This window comes from Vanessa cardui, chromosome 1, assembly GCF_905220365.1.
Source record: "Vanessa cardui chromosome 1, ilVanCard2.1, whole genome shotgun sequence".
Classification (NCBI taxonomy): domain Eukaryota; kingdom Metazoa; phylum Arthropoda; class Insecta; order Lepidoptera; family Nymphalidae; genus Vanessa; species Vanessa cardui.
The window spans coordinates 12,897,893-12,911,743 of record NC_061123.1 but is presented as its reverse complement, the minus strand read 5'-3'; the positions used below and the strand labels follow the sequence as shown (position 1 = coordinate 12,911,743).

Below are 13,851 nucleotides of genomic sequence, written 5' to 3'. Positions count from 1 at the left end.
TTGCGATTAGAGCGCGTACACTTATGCTGTGCCGGCTACCGAATAACCATTGCGTGCCCTCGGTGAACACCTTTCGCACCTCCGAGAGAAAGTCAAAGGAAAGTGCAGATTTTGGCTGTCAAGACGCCGCCCACACTCGTCCCCGTAGGAGCATTGTCGCGAGTCATCCATCATTCGAGGCAGCCGCTTACTGGCGCTTCCGCTAATTAAAACAAATGAATAATAACAACTAATGTTGGTCTACTTACTGAAGAAATTGTATTTGTTTTTGTTGTAATATCATTGCATAGAAATCGAAATATTCAACGTCTAGGTGTTACATTCCTTGTTCTAATAACTAAGGGATGAATAACAAGGATGAATTTCTCGAAGTGTGTCAGATATGTACTATAAGCACTTCAATAAAATAACAACAGTGCATGTCTAATGCAGGGTTAATGTTATTTAAATGTCTTCTTACAGATAACCAAGACACCCGCACAGTCATTAAGTAATCAATTTTATTTGAAAGCGGGCCGAATGAGTCACTTTAATGTGGATACTTAAAATTATTATAATATTAAGTATACTAAACATTATTATTTCTAAAAGTACGTTCTCTTATTTATTATGTCAAGTTTTAATAACCATATTCATAAATCCGTGTTATTATTTATTTGCAGACACGCGAATTCGGCGGTGTCTGTGACAGCTCTATTACATAGCCACAATAAATTATATAGCTAATCAACCAACCTTTACTTTGAAAATATCCGCCTGCCTAGATTGAGTCACATTATGGTTAGCCATAAAACATGAAGTTTTAAGTATTGAAACATACGAGTATAGACTACAAATGTAATAAAAAAAAAAATTTCAGGTAGGTTCAGAAGAAATCTGAAGTTATTACAGCATCCTCGTATTTTTGTAGATCTTAAAAATATTTATTTCCTTAATGTACCTAAATGAATCGATAAAGATTTTCAATTATTGTTGACTATTTTATTCATGTAACAAATTACAGTTAAATATATTTCGAAAAGCAACTTACGTTAAAGTATAAGATTTAAATAGATTTTAAGTTCAATAAAACAAATTTACGGCGTCTTCCCTCCACATATATACCTACTTTTATTAGTATTATCACTATCACCCGTCTAGACACACTGGAAATTATATTACCCCTTTGTATTTTGGGATAGCGTTTCACGGGTTTTCTGAGTTCACGAAAATTAAGAAGGGGTAAGCTTATTGATTATATACTTCTTTTAAGTAAGGTAACCTCTTTGTATACACCTTTTTATAACGGGTTTACAAGATTATTATTACGAAATACAATATGATTTATAAGGTTTAATAACAAAATACTACCAGGTTGCTCATAGAAAAGTCACCAACTATGAAATAATAATTTAAAAAATATATATCTACCAGTCAAAATTAATACATTCACTGTCCCCGTATAAGAATTTGGAACGAGTCTTCCGGACTCGTGTAAAATTTCTATATTTTTTCTGATCTACACCTAATTAAAATGCTATTGTATAAATTATATACTTTTCGGCGAAAAATCGAATGTTTATACAAGACTCAATAGAGCTCCTGAGATTTATGTATGCCGTAAGTTTTTTGCGTAGGTACAAATTTAATTATTTACCTACAAATCTACGGTCAAAGTCAGGCGAAATAATTGAAAGGAGTTATGTCACTATACGGAACCTCGTCCGACACACTTAGGATGAGTAAAGATCAATAAGTAATTTGACATTGAATTTACGCGATATTATTGGTCGAGATCTTGAATGCTCTTTTGCAATCAGTATGATAATAAATTGAGTTTTAATATCAATCAACTTTTAGAAGATATATTAAAGTGAATGGAAGGTACATAAATTGTTGAATGAAATTGTATTATATCAAAGAAATATATATTAATCAATAACAGTTTTAGTGCATGTACGCAAAAGTATGTAGTATCAAATTACTACATAGTATATAACAAAGTTACTTCCCGCTGACCGTCTGTCCTTATGTATGCTTAAATATTTATATCTTCGCCGCGTATCACGGATTTTGATACGGTTTTTTTTAATAGACAGTTTTTCAAAAAAAATGTTAATATATATATTAACCGTCTTCTTGGTCTATATTGTATATAATATATGCATAATATAGTAGAGAAGCACTGATAATTTTTCTAATGTGTATAAATTAACAAATTTAGACCCCTATTGCAAACGCTTGCTTAATCCTACAAGATAGATCAAACTAATGTACTACAATATTGTACTCCTTAATAAGGAGTACAAAAAAGTCCGCGATGGTTAGAAATATACACATGTCCATCTCTTCTATCACAATAACCATTTTTATTCTTTATTTTTACGAGAAATAATGATTTATTTACGACGCGATTTATAGCAATATAGCATTAATCCTTATCTAATTAAGTACGTTAAATACATATTGCATTTATTATATGGTGATCAATTTAAACCTTTGCAGCATGTAATTTAAATGACATTTTCGAAGATATTATGAGTTACGCAGGTAATGCAGGGACATTTTGGGGGCGATTTGTATTGTCTAATAACAAAAAAAGACACTCTGTAGTAAGTGTATTCAGTAACAAAATTCTACCCGAACGAAGCCGGAGCGGGTCGCTAGTACCTATTAAGTATATGTGTATATATAGTCGCTATAATATGTATATCTAAGGTTCTTCGATTGATATGAGATTGATTAGAGTAAAAGCAAAAGTCGGTAATGTAAACTTAAAACTAAGTTACGGTAAATTTATTTCATAGTGCAATCCAATAATAAATAATCAAAATAAAACATTCTACAATACTCAAGTGATTGGTGAATGAATGAGTTGTCGCAGAAAGTCTGGCACGACAATAGAATTCCTAAACTTCGTTTTTATTGATTATTTCATCAGAAAATCAATTATTACAAAACATTTAATAGTATCGCCAAACATATTGACGTCGTAGTAAAATGGAGACTGATTATAATAATACTTCTACAACAAGTTTTATTATAAATCGACTATGTAGAATCGGGTGACAGGGCAAGTACATACCGGTATCTATATAGGGCCGTATTTAGGGGAGGACAACCGGGGCAACTGCCCTGGGGCCTCCACATGAGGCCACATCAGTTTTCAGCGAGTTAACAAATACCAAGAGAACCAAATTATATTATATAAGTAAATAAATCATAGCTTACTGATTGAAATAAAAAAAATCTAATTCAGTCATAATATAATTATTAGAGTATTAACGCTTCTGTTGGTCTAGGGCCTCCAATACATTGTGGCCCCAGGGCCTCCAGACGTTGAAATCCGACTCTGTATCTATATATACGAGTATCATATTTTCGAGTGGTCTTCTTTTCTTTTTACCCTGCTCGTGTCACAATCTATTTAGGAGGACGGAGTCAGCATGCCTTTCCCTATCATCCTCGCCTATTATTCGGCATCTAACACTCACATATATCTCCTCATATCCCTCTTCACACATTCCATCCATGTCTTCCGAAGTCATTCTCCCCTCCCCGTATCTACACTCATGCATCACTTCTACGAGTACAACATATAAACGTAATGAGACGGAACTATAAAAGACAAATTTGTTATTTAATATTTTATTAATATGAATATTGCTTTCACTAATAATGACTTAGAATTAAGTGAACGTTATAGCTTTATAATAAATTACTTATTTAGGGTATTTATATATTGTTTTGGTACGTAGCTTGTTAAATTATTTTTCAGTTTGGTATGTATATTTAGAGTAATCTGATCATTTTAAACCTAGTTATATATTTATCCATAATGTTGTTTATACGATCAAACTAAAATATAATCAAGGATTTTAAGACTGCATGTGTCTAATTTCATAAAAATTCTGCGACATGTATCTTTCACCAACCCGCTTTGGAACACCCTCTCTTCAACGGGAGAGGAGGCTTTAGCCCAGCAGTGGGAAATTTAAAGGTTGTTGTTGTATTTAAAATAATTGAAATCTTTTCGAACGGAAGAATATATTTATAAATTTAATTGAACCTTACAGGTTCTTCTCTGTAGAATCTACTCCGCGAACGGGTGCAGTGGTAGCTTTACATATCATTCAACGCTGTAACGTGACGGTTCAAAATTGTTTTTATGAGCTTATTTTAATAAAGCATATTAATATTTTGTTCGATTAGATTTTAATATCAATATAGTTTCATAAAACTAACCCAAAGGACCAAGGTTACCGTCAACTACAAATTTAAATATATTTTTAACACGCTGTCCAAATTTAAAATTGATGTTACCTTTAACTACATTAGAATCTTACCGTTTAATAATGGCAACAAAAAGTTCATTTTAAATATTTTTAGTAAGTGTAGACTTTACAAGATTAACTTTAAGTATAGTCTCTAACGAAGAAATATAGCGGACCAGCCTCATACATTGTGTCGTGTGTGTCACCGACAGGAAGAACTTAACGACTACTGAATAATAATTGCTATTAGTTTCAAAGCCCTGGTCAATATTCGCACACACTCTTGTCAACATTTCTAACTCAACTACGTATGTGACCCAACAAATACATTCGTTATTTAATATTATAGATTAAACCTGCGATATCGGTATGAATATCTGATATCTACAAAGTAACTTTATTTAAGTATGAAGAAAATAAGGATTCCGCTGTGGCCGATATAGTGAACCGTGCACATGTTCTTGGTGATGATTCACTGGCAAAAAAAACAGTGAGGGACGGCGGAGAACGCAAGTGACGCAGCGTAAAGTCATTGATCCCGGTGCGTTCCCCGACTGCCGACGCCATGTCGGAGCTCGCACCCGCGACCGAACCGCTATTCCCGCCACTTGTCCTCGCGATTTATATTGCATGCGTCGCCGGCGCCGGAGCCCTCGCCAACTGTGCTGTCTTAGCTGCACTTCTCAAACGGTCAAGAAACGGTAAATTTTAACATAAATATTGCATGTAATTATATCGGCTGAATGCTGAATGTCTTATTTTTTTTTCGTTGTTGTTTGGATGACAAGGACATATTCATAATTAATAAAGTAATCTGCTATAAACCGGTATTAGATGCGTACATTTTTATTAATCTACGAAAATATTCTATATCAAAAAATATTTCATACGTAATCTAATTATGAACCGATCACCGATATGAACTTTAACTTGCCATGTCATGTTCGTTTCTTTAAAAAAATAAATGTTTATGAATAATACAATGAAAATTGCAATAAACACTAACATCCTTCGTGGATGCAACTGAATATGTTGTGTATAACACAACTTTATCCTTTAAGTTTGTTGTAGCTTTATTTCTTTATTACACCTACCTATATTTTATTTTACTTTCGCAGCAGTAATTTGATATTTTTTTTCTTTTCAGGATTGTTTTCAATCATCATTCAGTTAGCAGTAACTGATTTTATGTTATTAGGATTTTCTATTGGTCCCGAATTATGGTCCTACAATATCAGAACATGGGTCTTTGGAAGAAGCAGTTGCATTGCGTATCGAGGGCTCAGTATATTTGCAACAACAGCATCTTTGTACTTAACCGTTACAATGGCTTTGCATACGTTATCAACAGCAAATATAGAAAAAAATGCTATGATACTTAAAAATAAACGAAGTGGAGGCGATGAAGATGAGGAAATAAGGTCTTCGCGTCACAGTCTTGTTGCTTGTAGTGATACTTCCACCCCACCTCGAACTATGAATCTTGATTATCGTCTCACTGACGCTAGAGTACCAGTCGCACCACCATCTGTTTTCGTATGGATTCTGGCAGCATCACTTAGTATTCCAGAATTTGCTTTAGCTACAACTGTTCGTCATGATAACGATGTCATAGCATGTACTTTAATAGACAACAGTCATAGGATAAACATGCATTCTTTGGTTGCGCTGTTTACATTATTTTTACCATCGCTGATATTAACCAGTGCGGGAATTCTTATTATATGTCAATTAAAATCAAATAAATTATCTAAAATAGAGGGAACTGATATAATACCAGCACTTAAATTATCAATATGTTTAATATTTTTATATATTATTTTCTGTGCACCGCGATCTGTTTTTTATATTTATAGACTATATACTATTTCTGAGGAAAATAAAATAAATTTAGGGTATGAAAATGATACGGCTTTACTTATAAATTTAATACTTAGTGCAATGTATCTTGCTGCAACATTGTTACGACCTTTGTTATGCATAACCTTATTGCCCAGGCTAAGAATTTTTTTGTCATTTGGTTTTAGGAATATAGATGATGTCTAATATTTAATCATAATAAAAAGTTATTGTAAAACTTTTATAAAGATCTCGATGTCAATTCAATGATAATATTGCATAAGTATTTTTGTAAATGTATACCCCTACTTAAAATATTATATTGATATAATAATAAAAGTCTTTAATTTAAAGCATAATCGTGTATAAATAATTGTAATAAAAAGTTGAAAAGAAATAGAAAAATATTTAATAGCTTTCACCATTTTATGTAGGTAGGATCTAGTGTTCCAAGTTACGTAAATATTTAACAAAACCCAATTCTACGTGATTGTATTTAGAAAACTTTGTCCAGACTAATTGTTTTTGTTACTTAAGTACCTGTAGTGCTTTGCAATAACTAGCTAATTTAAAACAGTTTATATCTATTAACATTATTACTTAAATTGACAAAATTTTGAAAGGGGTTATTTCATGATTTTAATAAAAAAAAAATGTGTTTGAACGTAGGGTTTAGCAAGCTAAAACGCAAAGCTATTTTTTTTATCTTAATTTTTATTGAAAATGTGATGTGTTTATTTTTCACAATTAACTTTTTTATTTGTCTTACTTTTAAGTTAAACATTTATATAAGGGTAAATTCCAAATTGAAAATGTCTTATTACATAGAACCATAGATAATATACGCATGTAGTAACAGGGTGAAATACTAAAGCAGCCTTAAACTTATTCGCAAGCTTTTGCTCAATTCTTCGATAAGGTAAACAGGTAATTTTCTATCATTAATTCGTTTTTCTTTTTGGTACACAACCTGCAAAATTCTTCTACGTTTAGAATTTAAAATTGAACATAACAGTAAGTTTTTATATGGCATATTAGCTCTTTTGATATTTAGTTATGATAAAGACATACTTCGTACATACAAATTACTTTTTGTTAAGACTGGTATTTTATGTATTCGGGCGAAACTATTCCTTGAAATTGCTATAGCAAGAAAATGTGTTATTAAATATGCTGCATATGCATTTTATTATGAGGCAGCCACTGAACGAATGAATCAGTTTGATGATATAGAAATCAGTCACGATTCTAATACCTACAAATGGAATCAGGAATCTGCTATGCATTCACGCGAACGAAGTTATCATCACACGAGCTCATTATTGTTCAATTACTATGATTTTATTAATTAGAAGATAACCTTACCATATATTACTTTTTTTATAATTTAATTTGCAGTGGAATCAATACTAGGTACTTACTAAATAATAAAAATATGCTATGGACCGAATGTATGAAAGGTTTCAATAGTAATCTTTACGTAAACAGGGTGACGCCCTCGTTTGTATGAATTGTCCATTTTGAAGATAATGTCTCAGGAATTTATTATTTAAATTGATAAAGATTAGTCTGTCAAATGTACTCGTACTCGGATAAGGAAAAAACTACGTCGAATATTACATAGTTTAGACAAACATCTTTTTGGGGTTAATAGGTGGCGGTTTATTTAAATATTGGTTCTAAAACTAAAAATTGTATTTAATACAAAAGTTTATTGGTGAAAACATGAAAAATATAATAGATTAATGGCTGATAAAATGCAGCAGAAATGTTACAATATTTGTCCATCACAAAACTATTTTGCTAATAAATGCCTGAAAAAATCCAAAATGCTATATGTTAAAATCAGTGATGGGCACAACAAAATGGTTAATGTCAACGATAAGATTTGCTTTGGTAATAAGTATTTATATGTTGAGGACATCACAAAACCACATAAAGACACTAACAAGTTTTTTGTGCCCTAATTTAATACAGCCATTACATTTATTTGCAAATTTATTAAATATGAAAGTCGAAGTCCATTGGGTTATTGGGCGAAAATTTAACAATTTTAATGACTAATTTCATTATTTTCAAAAATTCACCATCATGATCTCCATTTCACTGCGGACATGCGGCGAAAGGAATGTTAATTGGGGGCCGACCGGGCTGTAGTCGTATCTAATCAATAAAGGAAAACACTTTTAACTTAAGAAACCGTAATTTTAATAACTTAAGTTATAAATATTTATATTCATCAGGTCAGCTCGATATCTGTAATCCAGTGTAAATACAGAAATACAAAACCGTCAAAGATGACACATAACATTTAATTTTAGACGGAACGTGAAGGTCCGCTGCGAACGACATTTTTAACATTTTTTTTACAAGCGACGGCTCGCAACGGCCGCGGAGACCCGCGCCGCGCGACGTTCTCGAATGTTACTCGTTTTCTTATAAAACACCGATGAGAACAAATGCGTGTGGGCGCGGCGCCGCATTAGTTGTCGCCGCCCTCGGCCGGCTCGTCGCCGTCGCCCTGCGTGTCCGACGTCCAGAGCGTCAGGTTGTCCCGCAGGAGCTGCATGATCAGCGTCGAGTCTTTGTACGAGTCTTCATTGAGGGTGTCTAATTCCGCGATCGCATCATCGAATGCCTGGAACATTGTTCTTCATTATTTTACCGCTATTCGAATTCACATTCAAATTAATTTACGAACAAATTGATTATTCATCAACAACTTAAGATTGTGTTGTTGTTCCTTAACAAAGTTAAAACACTCCGATGCTGGCTGGGTCGAGGATTAAGAGGTTAATTGCATTGCAACATTGCCATGCAGAGTCAATATTAGTCCATTTGTTCTTTGAGAAATAAAATAATGACAAAAAAATTGATCATGCATTGTAGAAACTAAGAGACTACAGATGACAAAGTTTAGTTAGTAAGGAGGTTACACTATCGAAAATTCACACTGCAGATTTCTAGGCAATTCAATAAACCTGTTTGGCTAAGTGACACGCCCTCGCAGGGGAGTTGATAATCTCGTAATAAAATACAGAAAAGTTGAGCGCGAGACCGAGCCTGATGGGATGGGTGGGTTGCATTTTGGCCTTAGCAATGTCAAACGCCTCCTGGTAGGCCTTCTGTGAGTCCTCCACGACGGCTGGGGACAAGCAAGTACTTTAGAACACCGAACCTACATTGGACTCTCATACCTCGTGCCAGCCAGCACAGAACCTATGCATAACTGACACAAATATTGACCTGTTTGGCGAGCTGACACGCCTTATCTGGTGAATTTAATATCTCATAATAAAAGACGGAGAAATTTAACGCCAGCCCAAGCCTTATTGGGTGTGTAGGCTGCATTTTCGCCTTGCTGATTTCAAAAGCATCCTGGTATGCTTTCTGTGAATCCTCTACAACAGCTGCAATATAAATGTAAATTAAAGAACATCATTCTTACATTGTTCCCTTACATATTCTTGAAATACCGTATTATGGAATATCTCTACATAATTAAACCAACATTAATTATACATATAGTATAAGTACTCTTTACAATACTTTACAAATAATAATGAAAACTTACAATTTCTGGTTTCTCCTGTGGCCACTTCTGCAAGGTACCTGTAGTAATCGCCCTTCATTTTGAGGTAAAATACTTTACTTTCTGGATTACTAGCTTTAGGGATTAGGTGTTTGTCGAGTAAACCCTGAAACAATAAAAAAAAAAGTATGAAAAATAGAATTTCAAATTGAGTTGCAATTGAAATATTCTTTATAATATAAGCAGTCAAGAAATTAGGGGTATTAAAAAAAGGATAATTTAATTAAACGTAATTTTTATTAAAATTTTTCAATCCAGGCACGTCGTGATAACGGTAACTCTGCTAAAGGGTCGAAGAAATTCATGGAAAATGATACGATGGCGTTCGAAACGCGACCATACAAAAGGGGTATTGATTTCTAAGAAAAAGGTGAATTGGCTATTCGAAAAAAAAAAATGTTGATTCCATATTAGACCTTTATATAAGAAAGAAATTTACTAAAAAATTACTAGAATCCAAATTTAATAACGAAATAAGGAGAGTTAGGGCAACGAACGAAGATGGATAGCAGCGCGCGCAGTGACGCGGCGCAATACGTCACCCCGCCCGCCCCCTCCGCGGAAAAGCCGCACCGCGCCCTGCATGCTCTCGCATGGCTACCTCGTATTATTGAGCCAATGATTAATAAGAACTACTGGATACGTATGAAACGATCGCGACAACTAAGCGCTTGCATCATCCCTCAAATTGGCAATGTGCAAATAAAATATTGTTTTATGCGTAGGAATTTATCCTTGGTATAGCTGTAATTTATTTGAAAATAATTACATTAAAAACAAAATAAGTAAGGGCTAAAAAAAAGTATTGAAAGAAATAGAAAAAAAAATATTAAAGAATATTTTTTACTTACCAGGACGTCGTAACAGATTTCTCTGAGTTCTTTTTCTACTTTAACCCTATATTCTTTTGCCATCTGTTGTTTTCTTTCCGAACCTTCGGTTTTCTGTTCGATGGAGGATATGACTCGCCATGATGACCGTCGAGCGCCGACAACATTCTTGTAGGCGACGGAAAGAAGGTTCCTTTCCTCATTGCTGAGCTCGACTCCGGTTTCGGTGACTTCCTTCATCGCGGCCGCCATGTCGTCGTATCGCTCAGCCTGCTCCGCAAGCTTGGCGCGTTGCACCAATTCCTCCTTGTCGACGGACATTTTTGATGATTTGAGATGACTATATTACTGATGCCCCTGCAATAAATATAAAAGAGGTCAACTAGGTGGAAAAAAAATATATAGTTGAAACGAATGAGAATATTTTCTCAGAAAGACTAATCGTTTGGGCGTCACTTTCACCAAAGTGAATCCAATTGGGTATGAGTCATCATGAATGAGGCGCACCTTGGCTAGAGGCTCACGAGCGCACAAGCGCAATGTAAAAACTCGATGTAGCTCAGAGAGCGACCCTCACGCCAAACGCGACATCGACGCGGCGTCCGTTCGGTTTGACAGCATCTCACAGACTCGACTGACTAACAAGGTACGCGCCGTCGCCTAGCCGCTGTCGAGCCACCGACACTGCGCCAACAGTATTGATCCAGCGACACGGGATAAACACTCCAGACGAAATACGACTAGCGCGACGCTTGCACACACCCCTCTCCCACCGCCCACCACCCACCCCCATGTGCACCGCACCGCCCTCGCACCCTACCCTCACCCCTACTCGCGCCAACGATCACCAACCCGCGCGCCCACCTCGTTCTACCCACCCTTATCTAGCTATCTATTAATCTATCTTCAATTATTTTCTGTTGCTAGGCTTTTCTTTATCCGACATTTCGAATTATCTAGCATCTAATGCAATAAATTACATTTTACAAATGGTACAACATGTAATATAACAATTTTCAAAGAGACATCAAATATATTATAATTATGTACATTATGCAGTTCAAGGGTGTGGTTGCGTGAAAGATTTATATTTTATAGCTTTAGTCCCTTGATCTTCATTATCTGACCATTTCTTATAAATGAAAATGAGCATTACATTAAATATACAAATTTTTAAGCAATATTGTAGTATTGATTTTTAATATTCTCTTTATGTAACAACTATAAAATTGCATATGAGTTTTTTTAAAAAAAACAGTGTTCTTTTTCCTAATTTAGTAGGGTGAAACTCAGTGAAACATAATTTATATATTACATCAAAATCATATAACTTAAGGAATAGAACATATTACATCATAACTTGCTTTTATTAAATGTAATGTATTAACCGAAGATGTATTATTTAGGATCTAAATATATCTGCATGATCAGATGAATGTTTTCCTTCTTAAGAAATTAAATTAACTCATATGCTTGCTTCATTTAATTTCTTGCACACTTGTACCATTTTACAAAAACCAATATAGCCTTTTGATACATATTAAATAGTCTTGTTTTACAGATCTCGAGTATAACTCATTGATTATAATTTAAAAATAAAGAGTAATTCACTTAGAAGTAGAGATTTATATTTTTTCCGCTTTTGCTAGCTTTTAAAAGCTCATTCAAATACATAACTTATATTTCACTATCTACTGAATTTTATATGTAGAGTTACCGTCTTGTACAAGTTTTATGTTATCGGTAATAATTTCATAATAATATAATAATTAAAAATAATCATAATTTAGTTAATAAATTGTTCCTGTTTGTAATTCATATACTTGTTTTTTATTAGTAGTATTTATAATTACAAATGTTAAGCCTTTAAAAATGACTCATGAAAAACAACAGTTTAATTGCATCAGTGAATATAGTAAAACACCTACAATGAAAATTAATAAATATGGGCAATGCTGTATCCCATTAGCGACTTGTGCCTGCAATAGAGCAATCTAGTTTTAGCCTAAGTTATGCACGTGCCCGTATCGTGGAGGAGTTAAGGCTACGCCATGGGATAAAATTTATGCAATGTGTTCAAGATATAATTATTACACGCTTATGACTGTTTAAACGTAGAATTAAGAAAAATAATACCTTAATGTAACCCTCAAAACGGAGAGGAACTTCAATGACATAAATCGTTATCGACAAAGATAACGGCGTGACTGAATACGCACGACAAAATTAAGACGCACTATGTGATAGGCCATTCTTAGAAAGTCAAAAGCAGCGAACAAATTATTACATAGAAATGAAACGAGAATAGTATTTTAATGGAGTTAATTAAATTCTAAAAACTCATAAAATTTAAAACTTACTCAAATCCGAACTCTAATTACACAAAGTGTTACGAGCAAAAAATGTACTTACTGCAAAAATTTAACGTCAGGTTGCTATGTAATTTTTATAATATTAACCGGTCAAAATTAGAAATAGGTAATCATTGGAACTAGCAACCGAATTCTATATAGCAAAGTTAAGAAAATCTCTAACCGCACCGCAATACCGTGTCGCCGGTTCGGGCAAAATGGCTGCTGCAAGGGACACTCCTTTTATGCGTCACAGTCACAAATGTATGTTGGTACAAAATTTGAACAAAAACACTCAAATATATCACAATTTTTTCGCACTCAATATTATCTTAATACACTTACTTGTTTGAAGGGATATAAAGTAATTAAGCCAGCAAATTGCCACACAATATCAATTTTTCTCTTGCGGTGAACGATACACTACACTGACGGCAGCGGGGCCAGAGGGGAAACAAAAAACGGAACAGGGTTCTCATAAAAGGTCGGCCATCTTAAAATGCTCAAAGAGGAAGTAAAACGATTCAACGTAGGTTGAAGTTACTTCTTGCATATCTGTCTCTTTTTTATATACTAAAAAGAAAAGAGATAAAAGAATAAAGTTAAAATTTCACCACTCTATTTCAACAACTACAGGAAGTCAAACAAAACGCGCGCTTTTTCAAATAAAAGATGAATTGTGATTTTAGCTTTTAAAATTAAATATATTACGATTAATTTTTTTTTACATTAATAATGATTCAAACGAAAGTGTTCATTAATATTACTTGGTACATAAAATGTACTTATCGCAAACACCAGTTGATAACTATAACTATCAATACATGGTATAGATAATAAATAAACTAATAAAATTGATATTATATAACTTTAAAAAACAAATAAATTTTGCTTTGAATGTTTCAGACATTAAAAGTAAACATTAAGTTCTTAGATTTAAATTTATGATTATTTAAAACCTGTTAAAATATTTGTTAGTGGTCGTA

General features: G+C 33.6%; 2 protein-coding genes across 5 annotated transcripts; one reads left to right on the top strand and one right to left on the bottom strand.

Annotated features, from left to right (window-relative positions):
* Positions 1-4,640: 4,640 nt before the first annotated feature.
* LOC124534007 lies at positions 4,641-6,418 on the top strand. The gene is made up of 2 exons (XM_047109620.1): positions 4,641-4,954; positions 5,401-6,418. The coding sequence occupies exons 1-2, from the start codon at positions 4,819-4,821 to the stop codon at positions 6,297-6,299; spliced, it is 1,035 nt and encodes a 344-aa protein (XP_046965576.1). The 5' UTR covers positions 4,641-4,818; the 3' UTR covers positions 6,300-6,418.
* A 1,366-nt stretch (positions 6,419-7,784) lies between these two features.
* LOC124534014 (14-3-3 protein zeta) lies at positions 7,785-13,373 on the bottom strand. 4 transcript variants are annotated; one of them, XM_047109659.1, is made up of 5 exons: positions 13,211-13,373; positions 10,536-10,871; positions 9,667-9,790; positions 9,074-9,237; positions 7,785-8,730 (listed from the first exon to the last, which is right to left on the bottom strand). In XM_047109659.1, exons 2-5 carry the CDS (start codon positions 10,833-10,835, stop codon positions 8,575-8,577), a joined length of 744 nt encoding a protein of 247 aa, XP_046965615.1. In that variant the 5' UTR covers positions 10,836-10,871; positions 13,211-13,373; the 3' UTR covers positions 7,785-8,574. The 4 variants fall into 4 exon arrangements, with proteins under 4 accessions (XP_046965615.1, XP_046965589.1, XP_046965606.1 ...); XM_047109633.1 differs by lacking the exon at positions 9,074-9,237 and adding an exon at positions 9,339-9,502 and having other exon boundaries at positions 13,211-13,372; XM_047109650.1 differs by lacking the exons at positions 9,074-9,237; positions 13,211-13,373 and adding exons at positions 9,339-9,502; positions 13,050-13,175.
* Between the last annotated feature and the right edge of the window lie 478 nt (positions 13,374-13,851).